At 35.3% G+C, this 16662-nt stretch overlaps 1 protein-coding gene across 1 annotated transcript in view; it reads right to left on the reverse strand.

The window, feature by feature from the left end:
• The window catches only part of DTNBP1 (dystrobrevin binding protein 1), a 71725-nt gene that overhangs the window by 33899 nt on the left and 21164 nt on the right, over nucleotides 1-16662 (reverse strand). Inside the window, exon 7 of the mRNA XM_084282077.1 lies at nucleotides 8500-8522. Within this exon, the coding sequence (XP_084138203.1) occupies nucleotides 8500-8522 (23 nt within the window). The remainder of the gene's footprint in view (nucleotides 1-8499; nucleotides 8523-16662) is intronic.

A 16662-nucleotide genomic window follows, 5' to 3' on the forward strand; every position in this document is an offset into this window, starting at 1 on the left:
TGGTTTGGAGTGGAATAATGAACCAGAACAAGAACCATCTTTGATCATCTGAGTTGCAAGAACACACGGTATTTGCTCCAAGGATGGGTAACGATTTAGTTTGCTCATAAATAACCTGTTATCTGTACAGCATCCTTTTCTAAGCATTAGATTTTCTTTAAAAATTGTTCTCTATTTACAGCTTTGAACATTCAGACCAATTTGTGATGTACATAACAGATTTGGAAGTAGATACCATTTCATGATTGACTAAGGTCCACCCAAGCCTACATGGCTGCTATTAAGGAAGCCTTGTTTTTCCCTCACCAGTTGAAAATTTAGTGAAAATGGGAGAAGGATAAATAATTTTCAGTCTGATATCCAGTTGACTGTGTAGCGCCCCCTTTCATCAAATCCTAATGGGAAATAATGTCCTGATGTAGTGATTCAAGCTCAAAATGTAGACATTTTTTCCTAAAGCTGAAGTAGACTTGAAAATTATTTTTTTCCCATCGAAATGTAAACTATTTCTTGCACAGAAAATATTGTCTATCCTGAAGACTTGACGTTTTTAGACTTTAACCTATTAGGAAACAAATATATTTGTAGTCATCTGCAAAATAAATGTATACTTAAGATACTATCCATTGTAGTTTGCTTCACCCCAGAGCCAATATTTAATCTAGCAAACATTTTGTTCACTTGTCAAAGGCAGCTAATTAATTTTCAGCTACCCCTACTATTCAATACAAAGGTGCTGCCAATTCCCCCAAAAAATGATATTCAGGGGGTTTGCTGGTATTGCCTGGGACAGAGTTAGTTTCCATCTCTCCTGGAACTGGCTGAGCATCTGCCCTCCAAGGAATTCATTCACCACTTCCCATCATTATGTTGAGCAGCTTTTGCGTTACCTATTGAACTGTCCTTCCCTCAACCCACAAATTTGCATTGATTTTACCCTTCTGATTCTCTTCCCCATCCTACTGGGGGCTGTGTGGGGATTAGCTGCCTACTGTGTTAAACCACAACAGGAGGACAGCAAAGACAAGCAACCACTTGCAATCTCTATGAAGGATGGACACATGCAGCCTCTACCAAGAAAGAAAATTTAAGACTTTTGCTGTTCTTGGGTATGTATTCATATGTGGAACAAGTTTTAAAATTGTACCATAAAAGTCTGATAGCCAGATAAAATCAGATGTTTGCAACTCAGGACCACCTACTTGTGCGCCAGGGAGACAGACATTTGCAAAGCTTTTACATCGCTGCTGGTGGTGGTGTCTGCCCTGCTGGGGGAGATTCAGATATCTATGAGGCAGGATGAAAAACAGTGAAAGATCAAGAGTAAATCTCCCTTTCTCTATTTTCCCCCCTTCTTTCTTTCCTTCTTTCTTTTTTTTTTCAAAGCCTTGTCCATAGCTATATCAAGGAAGGAAAAAAAGTGGCCAGAACTTACAAGTAGCTAGATCTCTGACAGTTTTAAGAAGTGTCCTGAGAATTAAACAGATATGAGAGTCTGAAAACACAGAGGGAGTCTGAAAAATGAAAATACAAACAGGAAAATCAAATGCAAGGTAGCTATAAGGACTCTTTATCATTTGGGTTTATTTTCCATCTGTCTTATCCTATTACAGCATAATGGAAGACTTAAGTAGATAAACTCATTTGTCTTTCACTCAAGGTTTGTCTAGAAGAAACCACATCTCCTATCATTCAATTCTCAAGAGAACAGTTGTTACATATGGGAGTCCTGATCAATTCTTACAACAGACAATACAGAACATCCAAAGTTACAAGGCTTAATGGGATGGGAAAGAAGATGGTAACATGCATTTTTGACTAATTTTTCGGAGTATTTTCAGGTCACAGCAAAATAATGAAAAAAAAAAAAAAATCTGAAACCTGAATATCTGAATTCTGAAATTCTGAGTACCTGAAATCTGAAAATTTCAACTCCAAATTAGCTTTATGACAATAGAATTAAACAATTGTTTTTCAAATGTTTTCTGGTATGCCAAAATAGGAGTTGTCCCCTTTTACATCTGCGATGCATGTCTTAAGTATTGACATTTCTGACCATGGTCACCTAAATAAAGTCTAAAACAATCAGGAAACACTCAGGAAGCACTAGTAGCAGAAGCACTGCCTATCTCTCGCTGCCTGTTTTAGAAGCAGCACACGAACAACCAAGATATCCTCCCTCCCCTATTCAACGAAGTAACTGAAATGAAAAACCCGAAAATACATTGCACCTGCAAGACTACATGAAGGTTAGGAAAAAGTTGCTGGTTTTGACAGCCATCAGAGGCCAGTGTGATAAAGAAGATCCCCAAACAAGAAGAAAAATCAATTTGACACAATTATCTGTTGAGATAGATTCCTAGTATTTCCCCTCTTCCCCAACCAAAAAAAAAGGATTGGAAAAGTGCAAATTCAACAGAAGCATCTTAGATTATGAGGAAGGATGACAAAACATCCATATTTCTTATGTGACCCAATGATATAACCTAGAAGAGAAAAGCAAGAAAAAAAAAATACATCTTTCCTTCCCCATCCTCTTTCTCACAAAGAGTATTTTGACAAAACTTAAAAAAAAAAATAATAAAATAATATCAGGACCTATTTGGGAGTGATCTCTGATGCACAGAGCTGGAAATGTATTTTTTTGTACTGTAAACAGAAGTGCTGAAAATGATCATATGACCAGCTTCCCTAAGCTTGAATGAAACTAATCCTGTTAAAGCTTAGAAATATGCATGACTCAGTAGCCAAAGCCGCATGCATATCTGCCCTTACAAAGTTTCTGACACCTTTCATTGTCGAAAAGTGCTGCATTACTGATTTCTAAATGGCTTCTATTGCTTACTTTTCTTTCCAGAAATATACCTCAAAACATTTCAGCCCATACCTTTTGTTTGTTTTTATTTAATAGAGATTTTTAGAAGCAATTTTTAAGTCTATCATTGCATGAAGTCTGAAGTAAACTCAGTAACTTAAGTTATTACCATTGTGTAATTTAGACTATTTTTATCTTTTTTTCCCAGTATCTATCTCATCGCTCTGCTTCACTCATCCATCTTTTAAAGAGATTTACGGTATTCTGTAAACATTTACTACACAGTCCTGGCTACACTAAGGGAAAAGCAATGCTAACTTTAAAACAAGCAAACAAAAGAAACAACCCACAAACATAAATTGTACCATGTCTCTAAAAGGACAGTGGAATGATTTCAAATCTCAGTGCAGTCATAAATGCACTAGATTTCAAGAATTATGAAAAAATAACCACGTTTGCCATATAATTTTTGGTTTCTCAGCTGTAAAAATGAAAATGATATGCTCTACCCTTTCAAAATCATCGAAGAGTAAAACGCATCAAATACTAAGAACAAATACACACACAGATATTGTCTAAAATAAATTATATATTTTGAGAAATTGCCAGGATCCATTTGTTCAAGCAGCCAGAACAGGGCAGGACAGAGTATAATCCAGCTCCCCAAAGTGGTTCTCTGAACACTGCAATTGATGCGTACTAGGAAGAAACTGGGAGACTACTTCACCTGCCCTACCCAGTGTTTTCATCCATAAACCCACCATCAGCTTTGACAAAGCTCTCTGAAAGATAACTTGTTAAAAAACAGGAAACATGACAGCCTTTGAGATGTTTTGTCCCGTTGCATACTCACTTCAGATATACCAATGCCAGATCTGCTGGGACATCAGTCAACCCCTGCCTTATTCACAGAGATGCTTCTTAGAAAGAAGCAGGAAAGCTTCTAACCTTCACTTTCTCAGCATCACAGATTACAAAATACGATATGCTTACATTTTTATAGAAAACCTCTGCGGTTGAAAGAAAAAAGACTGGAGAGGTTGGTCCTGACCCTGTATACTACAGGTACAGCAAACAACGAAGGAGAAAGTCTGGCCCTGAAAATAGTCTTTAAGCAAAAGGAAGAGAAGAATAACAAAATCCATTTTTCATGACAGAAGAGAGTACAATCTGTAGCACAAATGTGAACAAAGCTAGAAACAAATTCTAAAACATTATCTCTGCTGACAAATACAGAAATCATTCATAACTTAATATATTGTTGTGTACTTGTTCCATGCTACATAAAGGTAATAACATCAACTACCCATAACATTAGTGGACTGTCAATACTTTCCCATGGTGCAAACAGGTATTTTTTATATATTAAAATATATATTATATATACAATATATATATAATATTCTATATATATATAATATATAGAATAAAATATATAAATATTTTAAATACATAAATATATATAATTTTTATATATAAAAAGGTATTTTTATATTTATTATAATAAACACAGAGCTTTGCCTGAGCCTCTTCTTGATGACAGCTGGCATGCTCAAAGAAAATACTTCACAGGTCAATGAATCACCTCTTCATACCTTAGTACACGCAGCAGGAAATGAAAACTGAAACAATTCTTTTCCTAGGTTTCATAAAAGAACAATTTTGTTCATAAATGTTTATAAGATCACTCAAATTTACAGTGGTCCCATGCATACTAGATCTGTGTATCTGTATCTATTCATATTTATACCCACACAAAGCTCCTGGGAGAGACTGTTAAGCTGCCTATCTGCCCATTTGTGAGCTAAACCTGCCTCGTCACAGCCTGTGGCAATATACAACCGATATTTTTTCTGTGCTGTGGAATTATTGGGATGCATCCCTGAATTTAAATTTTCAGTCCTGTGCTGTTTTGACCCTCAGACTATACTATTTGATTTGTCAATTCCAGTGAAACTTGCTTTCTATCCTGTGCAAGGCATGAAAACTCAGCAGCAGGGATTGTAAGAGGTGCATTTGGACACAGAAGAACAACCCTCTCTTTACTGCTTCTAACATACATATTAAAGGAATGTTTTGTGATACTTAATGTCTCCACGTTCAGATAGAATGAACTTACATGTTTATAAAACATGTTTTGATGTAAGACATCTTACCATCCTCAACCTAGAAGCCAATGCTTTTTAGCGTGTAGGCATTCTAATACACAAATAGTAAGTTAATGTTATCAAAGCTGGCATTTGTTTGTTTTTTTTTTTTGTTCTTTCCATTCTAACACAAGTCAATGTACAGTGCTTTCAACTGCATATCCACTGAAAGGTGCAAGTGTGTATAAAGGTAGCACATATATACTACTCAAGGATGCCTGTTATACACCTCCTCAAAACCAAACCAAACCAAACCAAAAGAACAAAAAGATCCAAAGGATCTCTCTGGATCTGAGAAGGCAGGACTTCAATCAGTTAAATAAACAACTTTCACACTGGCTTTGTTTGAGGACATAAGGGAACAGGAGTTTACAAGACATCTCTAGCCTTCTTCCAACCTCAGCGCATGTTTCCTTTCCCTTGAAGTCAGAAAACCTCAGAAGAATGACATTTAATTGATCTACATTCAGTAATTTCATGATCTATATTTTTTCAACTATTTAAATAACATTTTATTGTGCTGCCTTTTTAATTTTTTTTTATTTTTTCCTATTCTACCTTGTTTCTAACTTTTCTGATTTGACTTATTTCTCCAGAGTCCTGGAAGTAATCCATGTCCAGTGCCCACTCCCTTACTAATGAAAGCATGTCACTTCATGTTATCTTTCTCATAAACCTTTTAAGCTCCAGGTTAAACTCAATTAGATGACAGGAGCATAGTATATACTGGGTAGCATCTCCAGAACCTCTGGGCTCTGGTAATTAGAACCATTACCCAGCTCAAATGTCCAAATATACCATCTGTAGAAGGTACTGACTGCCTTCTTCTCCCTTTCCCCCAAACTGTAGTGCCCTCACTTTAAACAGCTCTTTGTTCCTGGCCTCTGTGCTGGCTATTTTATGGACAATGCTCATGAGCACATCTCAGTTTGCACAGTTATGCAAGGATGAATTGCTTGAGGTTGTCGTCTATATTGCAATATAAAATGTAAAGAATAATCTACACAACTACTCCTTATTTAATCTAAAGGTTTGAACCAACCTTTTCTGAATACAGCAAACCAAAATTACTTGCAATATTTAAGATAACATCTTATGACTGTTTTGCTCAGTGGTTCCTCATCTCATCCTTAAAATGTGTTAGGTAACGTAACGCTGTTACACTGGTAACTTAGATGTGCTCCCTGGCCTTTTCCTCCTGTGCCAGCAGTTCTAGAGCCATCTAATTAGCTTTTTCTGCTTGCTTTATCAATCAAAACGAAATGACGGATCATTTTCTGCACAAATCTAGAGAGCCTTGGAAGCAGCTTAAAAAAGAAACATGCAAGAAGGAGCCACCAGTTAGACTGGGCAAAGCTGCTACAGAACTGACACATCTGTCACTCCATAATCACGAATCCATCGTGAGGAGGAAGCTCTCACTCCCCTGCTTCTATTCAGCTGATGAAATGCATGCTGTGGTACTCAAAAATTGGCTGAAGCTCCCCAAGGCCAGAAAAAGACTGACTGAAGCCAGTCTGTGGTTCTAATTCGCCACCCCCATTAACAAGAAGAATTCAGAGTAGCATCAGATCTGAGAAAGTAGATGACTTAATAGTTAAGAAACCATGAAAATTTCTGTCTTCCGGGTATGGATTTCCAATCAGCTACGCACACACTGTTAAGTAGTTTAATCTCAGTTTCCTGGGATAATGTCAGTACAAACTGTTCCCGCAGTTAAAAGAAGGCATCTATTGTTAATTTTAAACCATATTGTTGCCGCCTTATAAAGAATTTAGACTTGTTCGACACAACTACTTTCAAAAATGCTAGCTATTACTTCTTTCTTTTTCTGACGTGTACAACCTTATCCATCAGTTCAACGTATGAAAAAACACAGCAATTAGGCTGACGTTTCATTTCCATTTTTAAAGATTTGTCACCATGTTTGTGCTTTTCCAGCCTTCCATAGCTTCCACCAATTCTTCTAAGTACTGTAGTATAAATTTGATCAGTTGGTTTGAAAACATCCAGCAGACCCAGAGTACCCTCTAACCTGGCCTTTCCTTGTTACAGCGCGAGATCCTACTCCTTTGCCATTGATATTGACTGTGCTAGCCACAGATTGTATTTGAACTTCTCAGTAAAGAAACAAACAAAGCCTTTGCCCTTTTTCTTGGAATCTGTTTGCAGTTTTTTCCGTCTTTGTACTAAGTAAAAACCTCTTGGCTAGTAAGAGGAGCCTTCATAACTCGTATTGGCAATCTGTATCCATCTATATGAACCAGTTACTTAGTTTGGTATACATTTCAAGGTAGTTACACAGCTAACACCTTCCATTTGCATGAAAATATTCATCTTTGTGAAATAATTTTAACAGTGTCACAAGAAGGTATTATCTCTATGGGGAAAAAAGGAGAATCCAAGAAAAGTAACTTTGAAAACCATCCTCCTGATTTCTAGAAACTCATTTAAACCCCTTAATCAATACAAACAAGAATAACAGGATTTGGTATTCTCCCAAGCATCAGGTACTACAAAGTAGCTGCCTCGTGGAACAGAACGAGCTTAGCATTATCGTTGATTTTGTATTGAGCTAGTCTGTGTTGAAAGCTGTCAAATCAATGAAAAAAAAAGAGTTGTTATGGTAAGCTACAGATAAAGTGACATTTTACATAATCTGTGTTGCTTGTCTGTTAATGTTAGCTTTATTATTTTCCTTTTTTTTTTTTTTAGCATTATGTAAGGATGAGATAGTAATGAACTGAAAAGGCAAAGAGGAACACAGTTGATAGAAATTTCCAGCCCTTCTTTCAATTTGAAGAGACAATTAATTGGCATAAGTCAACGTACTTGACTTTGTTCTCAAAAATAAAGACTAGTCACAAAGCCACAGTCACACCTTATTCAAAGCAAAAGATTATAGTAATTCTCAAGCTGATCATACATTAACATTAGTAGGTAGAGTAAACCTGAATTTAAAATTTACTGAAAATGGTAATGTGTTCCACCTACGCATCACAGTACAAAGCAATAATACGTGACAGAGTTCCTAGCCATTGCATATTGTTTAGGACAGATACGCGTATGTATCTTCATTTATATCCACGTTTGAGCCAAAAAAAAAAAAAAAAAAGTATTTGTCTGATGTAGCATAATACTGTGAAAATATCCTAGAACAGCTAGACAAAAGTCTAACAAGTAACAGCCTGCAACACATGTTAAAAATACATTCATGCTAGAAATGACAGTTAACAGAAGAAGACTAAGCTCTTAACTTCCAAGACCGAGGACCAAGGGAGAGACTTGAATTAGATGCCAAATCTCTGAAACCTGGCTAAGACAACAGTAGCCTCTGTGTTCTTCCTATGATTATGACTCTCCCAATGAAACCAGTAGCAAGAACAGGTAAACTTAAAAAGAAAGAGCCTGCTGGGTTTGAAATAACATTCACGTTACCAAATGTAGAACTGGAACAGCTCCTTATTAGTTTAATTTAGAAAAGAATTACCGTAATTCTTACAAATATTCAAGTAGAAAATGAAAAACAGGACTTACCTTTGAAGGTCTCAAGTTCCTTCCTGTTGGAGAAAAGCAGAATACAAAAAAATAAATAAAATTAGAATAACTAAGACTCATTAAAAGATTCAAAGCAAAGAATTTGAGAATCTCATTTGTAAGGGTAATACTATTAAGTGTGCTTACCTAAATCAAACTTGATCAACATGTTTAGAAATCAGGCTACCACATATTCATAAATATGCATAATTATATGAGCATTGCATTTTTATATCTATCCACATAATTTCTAAATACACTGTTACAAAAATCACCAAGACTTCAGATACTAAAACATCTATTGCTTAGCAGAGCTTTGCCAGTGTATAGCTTAGTGAGTAACAATCAGAAGTCCATTTTCACCAATGCTGTTCAAAATTCTTTTGGGAGCTGCTAAGGACAAAAATTTACAACTTCATTTGCTCAATTACAACACACTTTAAGGTCAAGAGAAGCATACAGGGACATTCCTCAGAGGAGAGGACTTTAAAGTACAAAGAGTAACAGATAATGCATTACTCGGGTACCAGAAAGCTAAGAAATCAACAGCAACTCTATCTTTTTTCCTTCACACCAGGTCACATTCCACCTTCAGTTGTGAAGCGATTTTGAACACAAAGCATATAGGTAAGAGAAATAGTTTCCCCGTTTCCAGGAAATTGCAAAATGCTCTATTTGCCATTGCTACAAAGTAGTGATTTATCATGAATTTGGAGGCTAAAGAAGAATCTAAGTAATAGCTTAAATAAGGCTGAATGCTGGCCTTTTCCTTACAAAAAGGCTCACAACGAACGTCTTTTCAGCCTGTGCCTTGCAGACTTCAGTCCCATACACATAATAAGCCTAGTTAAATCCCAAATTTTGAATGCAAAAGTGATTTTAAGTAAAATAAAACAGAATACCTGAACTAACAGTTCTCCAGATAAATGCTTCTACTCACTACCCACAGATGAATACATATGCTTCAGTCATTACTGTGTCACCTACAATATAGACTTTTTCACAGTACATATGCTATGCCATAATAATTCCTTCTCCTCCCTAACAGATGATGCACTTCAGTATTTATTCTTGCACTGACAACAGATAAAGCTATTTTAAACCTGAAACTATTTTCCAGGCAGGATAAAATATTCCAAAAGCAGCGAGAGAATGCATTTACCTCCACATTTCCAGTGAACATCCCGGTTTTGTCACCAAATGGCCAAGATAGATCTCTGAGAGAACGTGTACTTTACCAGCAAATAAGCTGCCACGTAAGTTACAGCAGCAAAGCCTGAATTCTAACTTCCTGTGAATATCTATTACTCTTCCTGCTTCTCCTCCATCCATTTCTCAATCTAGTAATTCCCTTTTTTACCAGAGAACAAAAGCTACCTCTCAATACCTATGATTTGCAGGTTCATATGCTAATATTTTTTTCCTATCTTGTGTACTTTATATATAAATACAAAATTCTTAAACACTCAAGTTGTATTCCTTCTGTTTAAATAATGGCATACTATTCGACAAAACAATCACAGGAAATGCATATTTTCCACAGACTGAAGCAAAAACCATACTGAGGAAACATCTTGTGAATTTAAGAGGAAAAAACCTACAGTAGTTGCTCCTAAAACCAAGAGGTCTTATGCCACTTGTCTCCAAAAAGGAACACAGAACAATTACTGTCATTGTGTTCAAGTATACTAGCAAACAAGATGGTAATAGAGTAACCAACTGACACCAATATTCGATGCTTTTATCTTAAAACACAGAATTGTCCCTTTCAACTGACCATTTTAGGGTTGATTCATTAGGGTGCTGACATTATAACCACATGTATAAGAGACATTTGTTAGGAAAGCTGGAAATGAATAGTCAACCAAACCTTTTTTAGATTATGTATCTCTGAAAAAAAAAATAAAATAATTAGCATATAGTAAAAGTAAAGATTTGGAATTTAAGAATCTGCATTTCCTAGTATCTTCATAGCAATTCAGATCCAGACTAACGATTCTTTATATCCTAGACAACACGAATCAATCCTGTCTTGTGGTTTCTCTTAACACTCTAAGTAAAAGACATGTTCAAAAATACATCTTAAAAAACATGCTCAATGAAAATATGCTCTGCATTACCAATGCATGTGGTTCTTTTTAAATCAAATTATTCAAATCAAAATTTCAGAGTTTTAAAATTTCAATCCTAAATCTTGTTCATTATTTGCTTTGGTAAGAATCAGACACTAAATTTAAAGTGGAAAGGAGACTATGACTTGCAAAAATACTGGAAAAACAGTTGGCTTCAGATTAAATCAACACATTTACTAGAAGAATAATTACAGAATTCTAGACATATGTACACAAAAAATGTACTACAATATGTTCATTTCTCTTTGTGTAAGTAAATAAATTATTTTTTATTTAGTCATAAATTGGCAGGAAGAATACACAAGCAACAGATAAATCTTACATCTTCTCTATGAAGATAGAAACAAAAATCATCTGCAGAAGTAAATACAGTGAAGTTGCATTAAGAAAGAAACTGTATATTTGGAATACACAGTCTGTAAAGGAAAAAGCAGCTTGGGTAATGAAAACAACAAAAAAAATGAAACTGGAAAAAGAGTTTCAGAAAAATAGTCATTTAAAAATTAGGTTAAAAGGCAAACGGGGGAAAAACTTGCACCGGATCAGGCTTGGATGAGTAGGTAGGACTGCTGCCTCTTATTTTAGGTCTTACCATATTAAATTACCAGCTTTGATGCTACGTATTACATTTTTGTATTTGTTTTCCTTTTACTTTAAATTGCTCATTCTTTGAGATCATATTTTCTATTAGGTTTATACAAAAGCGACAGCAACAGAGCTCAGTCTTTGACAGTTTACTAACAACATCATACTAGTAGACAAAAGTGCAATATAATGAATCATCTCAGCAGAGGAGTTCTGTCAACTGCTCCAGCTCACGAGTCTATTATCCTATGCATATTTTTTATAAGAAAAAGCTAGCTTTTTTCCCTATCCTATTTGTCTAAATATTTTAAGGCAATTGAAAGCTTTCAATGGAAAAATGCTGTTGGATTTCAGAGTTTTTGCCACCCCCCAAGCAAATAAAGGGCAACAATTGTCAGAAAGTTGCACACAGTTGCATAAGCCTGGTTTTGCACTTCAAGATAACACTCAGGTGAGGAAAGAGATGGTATTCAGGTATAGTTTAATGCCAGCATAACAGATACTAATCAGGTTCTCATTCCCTTCTGAGCATGATGGCTGTAGGTAAATTTTAAGATAAACCCCTTCACGCACCGTGTCCAAAGAGGCACAGCTAATACATATCTCATGGTTCAAAATAATCAAGAGCAATGAAATGAAAGCACCATAACCCAAGAGATCATCGAGAATTTCTCTGAAACATCCTATCGAAAAAATTAAGACCTGAGCCAGAAGTACAGAGGAAAAGGATGTATACAGACAGTAATAAAATACAGTACCCCATTTTAGTCTGAAGTATCCATTTCATATAAATTTTTACTTGCAGAACTACAATAAATTCTGAAATGAATTAAAACTGTAGTAGCTGGAAACACTGCCAAGACAGGAAGTATCCTCTGAATTACTCCTTGTAAATTACCCTGGAGTGTTCTAATGATAATGTTGTCAAGTGGTCTTCTTCATTTACAGAAAAGTTGAGCTTCAGGGTTTGTGGTGAGAATATATAATATCAGAGACTACAGGTGAAGAAGACTGTCTAAAATATATTACTAGTCCTACAGAGTAACTTGTGAGCACAACTTACAAAGCCACTTAGAAGGCAAATACAAATTCCCAATTACCTTCCCATTCCCTCAGATGTCTCACTGCACTCTTAGATTAACCCTGCTTTATTCACTGGGCAGAAGAGATGTACATGAGGAAGATGATCCTATCATATACTGCTGGTAAACAAGAATAAACCCAGGAAGAGGAATATGGGAGGAGAAGGAGAAGAAAGAGTGGGAAAGCAAGTAAGGATCAGAGACAAATGCTCGCTGAAAGCTTCCAGCTTCACAAACCAGAGCTGCCTGTAAAGATACAGACAAGAATTAAAGTCCTGTAGATCTTCAAATTCAAGTTACAGAGATATCACATCATTCCTCCAAAATCACGCCTTGTAGCTTTGATTCAACTTGACCAGAAATTAAGATGGCAGATTCTCAGAAGTGTTTTTGTTTGGTTTTGTTTGTTGTTTTGTCTTCATGAACAAAACCTTAACAGAATGGAAAGAGAATATTGAAGTACCTAGCTTAAGAGCTTACTCATCACCCAGTAGTCTTGCAACTTAGGTGAAAACAAGGAATATTCACCCCATTATATTGTCGCTACCCAGCTGAGGAATAGAATGGTCACCACAAAAACACACATCTCGTTGTACGTTTGCACAGCAGTTGCACATTGTTTTGAGCGGGTATCCATACGGGAAATTCTTAAAGATTTAAGTAGCAGATTAAATGATGTCAGCTCAAAGCTATGAAACGCTTCTGTAAGGGGATCATCATAGCTGTCAACTGTAAATGATGAAGAATTATCAGCAATTCCTTGGCTACTTAGTTCATTACAAATTCTTATTTATATTCTTTAAACAATGGCTTTTCAAAAGACTGAGACTATTCTCCATATCGCCTCAATTTAACAAACGTCATCACTAATCACAAAATATTGACCATATGATCCCAACCCACAGAATCAACGATAAATACCTAGCCAAATAAGAATGTAGATTAGAAAACTAATAATCCAGTGTAGTCAAAACCATCCTGCTTCAAGTTACTCAAATCAATGGGAATTTAGATTGCTCACCAAAAGTAAGAAAAGGTTCTTGGATTCTACTGTACCTTGCAATGGGCTGTAACACTAAGATCAATTTTCCAAATGCAATAAAACACTAGGGAATTCAGTTAAATAACTAGAGAGCACAGAAACACCAAGTTCTTTGCAATGATGACAGCAGGCAGAATTGACATTTCCATATTTCATCTCCAAGGAAAGAGTAGGCAGATAAGAAAGCAACAAAGTCATAAATGAATGTCAGGAATGATTTTATAGCACGAATTCTGAAAGTAGCAGACAGTCAATAAACTCAAACAGCTAGATTCATGTGTAAATAAAAAATAATCCCCAAACAGCACACAGATGGTAAAAATTGAGTATTAAATTTGAAAGATTTTACAAAGAAATGTGTTTATAAATGTTGAGTTGTAAACACTACATACAAACAAAAATGAACACTTAAAGAAGGTATACTTGCTTATCTGCAGTGTCATTTAAAGGTAATTCTGGCACCTACCTAGACTCAAAGCAAAACCTTAGAAATACTGCATTTCACCTGTTACATCTGGTACAATTAAATGACCAAAATTATATTTAAATAATTGTCTTCTACAGACTGATTCAATCTTTAGCCAGCTAAAAAGCAGATGGAAGGGCTTTAATTTTGATTTTATCAGAAGAAATAGAATCCAAAAACCTGAGAACTCAAAACTTGTGTCACTTGTACTAAATCATTTTCTGTGCAATGTAATTTTCTGTGTACTTAGGATTAGCACTTCTGATAACAAAACAAAAATGTTTTCCCTCTGACAGATTGCTTCAGCATCCTTTTCATATCACGTAGGTCAACTATGACTTTAAAATACCTTTAAGACTGAATAGATTTAAGGAGTAAAAATCAATAAAAACAAAAGCTACTGCTAAAATACTGTTAAAATTGAGCAGCGAAGAAGGTTTTCTATTTGTCTGAAGAAGCACTGACTACAGGTCATGATTCTCCATCATGAAATATGAAATTGTATTCAGGGAAAAAAAAAAAAAAAAAAGAAGAGAAGCCCTAAGGAATCTAAATACTTCTGCAGTAGAGGGTTTTTTTTTTTTTTTTTTTTTTTTTTTTTTTTTTTTTTTTTTTGGACTTCTGTATTCAAATGGAGCTACAAAAGCAGCTAAAGTCTTTCCATATCTTCAAGTGAGATTTCTACATCAACTTAATTCTGGAAGATAGAATGGATCAATGCCAGATTTATTTTTCATAACAGAACGGTAAACATCAAGTGGTAGTTGACAATAAATACAACTAAAACCAAGTACCACCCTGATATACTCAGCATTTTCAGATTATAGTGAAAGCATTTCTCTTTTGGTGTTTCAAACAAAGAAAGAAATGTTTATCTTGATGAAGAACATTGGGTGGTCACCTTTTAGGTGTTACATTCAAAAGAAAAACAGGAAGATGGCATTAGAATACAAGAAAACAGTAAAGTGAAACCAGTGAAATCTTTAAAAGCAAGCAGTCACTTTGTCCTCTTTTAAGAGACTGACACAGATCATTCAGCTTTGAAATGCACTCCAAGCTGGAAATTGAAGTGTGGGATAAATTGTAGCTCCCTCTAAAAGATTATGCCTTCAGATATAAGGCTTTGCAAAGCACCCAGTTCTTAGGGGTTTGCTGTCATTCTGTTGATATTCAAAAAGGGAGTTAGTTTTTATTTTTTATCTTAGTATGCAACATCATTGAATCACCAAAGGATAAATGTAACAGCAGAGTTTTAGTTATTTTTATCGTACAACCAACAATTTAGAAATCAAAGTTGAAAGCTGAAATCAGAGAGGAGCTACAAATACCACCACCACCAAAGGTGACATCTTTGATTTTTAATAGAAAAGGGTTCCTGCAGAGCTGATTTTGGTCAACAGCCACACACCAAAACCTCGACCCTACTTTAACTTGGCCACCAATTTCCCTATAGGCATTAAAAGTAAATAAGTAAATAAATATCATTATTCAAGAAGTCGTCAAATTTTATTCCAAAGTGACATAGTAACACGGAAAAAAAAATAGTAGTAAGAAAAAAAAAGCCCAAACCATATATGCACTCTCTACCTAGAAGTACGTTGTGTTCTACACAGCATGAATGCAATTGGGGCAGTTAGTTGCAACCTGTACCACTTCAGGCACCATCACCACATCCATTTGACAAAGGCATGAAAAAGCCTCTCTAAGAGATATTCTAAGAGGTATTTTACAATTAATACACTTAAGACATTTTTTTTTAACAATTTTCAAACATTTTTTTTTCCCCAAACAAATTAAAAGGAATTATTGAGGACCTCAGGAAAAAAAAAATCATACTGAAGAGAGATGGAATATATCTGGAGAAACTTTAACTGTTGCTCAAAATCAGAGAATAGATTTTAGCGTGGTAATGACAGCTAAACCTTGTTCTGCCACTAGCCACAATGAATTAATTACTTTCATAAATAAGGTAGTTTTGAGGTGAGAAAGAGTATAAAGCAATGATCAGGGCAGTCCTAAACCATCTGTTTCTATTATTGGTACAGTAAGTCTGGACACGGAATGCCTGGTACTAGCAGATTGACACGATTTACAGATTACACTCAGTAACCAGCACTACATAGAGGTAGAACAGAGTCACGAAGGACTGATATAATGTTCAACATTTTCTAAAAAACATCAATAAAAGCTTCTGTGAGATGCAGGGGATCCCTGACAAGCATTCAATCCTTAATTACAAGTCACAAAATTCAACAACAAAAAAGCATTTATGCCTATAAAAAAGAAAACAATATAGGAAGAGGGTACACAATAAATCTCTTAACTATTGCATTGTCTTTCTGCATCAAGCAAATCCCATCATAAAAAAGAGCAAAATTACAACAACTTTGAAGCGATAGAAGTTATACCGCACATTCCCACTTCTCAAATAACAGAAAAAATGCCAAAGATCTTAAAATCTTTTGCACTGCTATTTATAAAACCTGGCCTAATATTTAAAAATATATATATTTGGAGCACTTACAGGAACAAAATTTACTAATAATGAAGCAACCTGCTTCTTTGGGTTGGATAAATGCAAGATACTGTACTGCAGGTATTCTTGTAGACAAAATAAACTCAGAGTCCTAAAATTACGCAAAAGGAAGCACAACTGTCAGGGACTTTATGCAAAGCTTGTGCAAAAACTGATCATCAGTTTTTCAGGATCAGTAGGGATTCCCATTCCGCATGTCTGTCCAAAGTACAATAACTGATATAAAATTAATATAAAATTAATTCCAGCCAGCTATTACCATGAAAATACTTGGTACTGATTGTGTGCTGTATATAGACCATTGAATAGCAGAATGGAAA

Source organism: Netta rufina (assembly GCF_964035555.1).
Source record: "Netta rufina genome assembly, chromosome: 2".
Classification (NCBI taxonomy): Eukaryota; Metazoa; Chordata; class Aves; order Anseriformes; family Anatidae; genus Netta; species Netta rufina.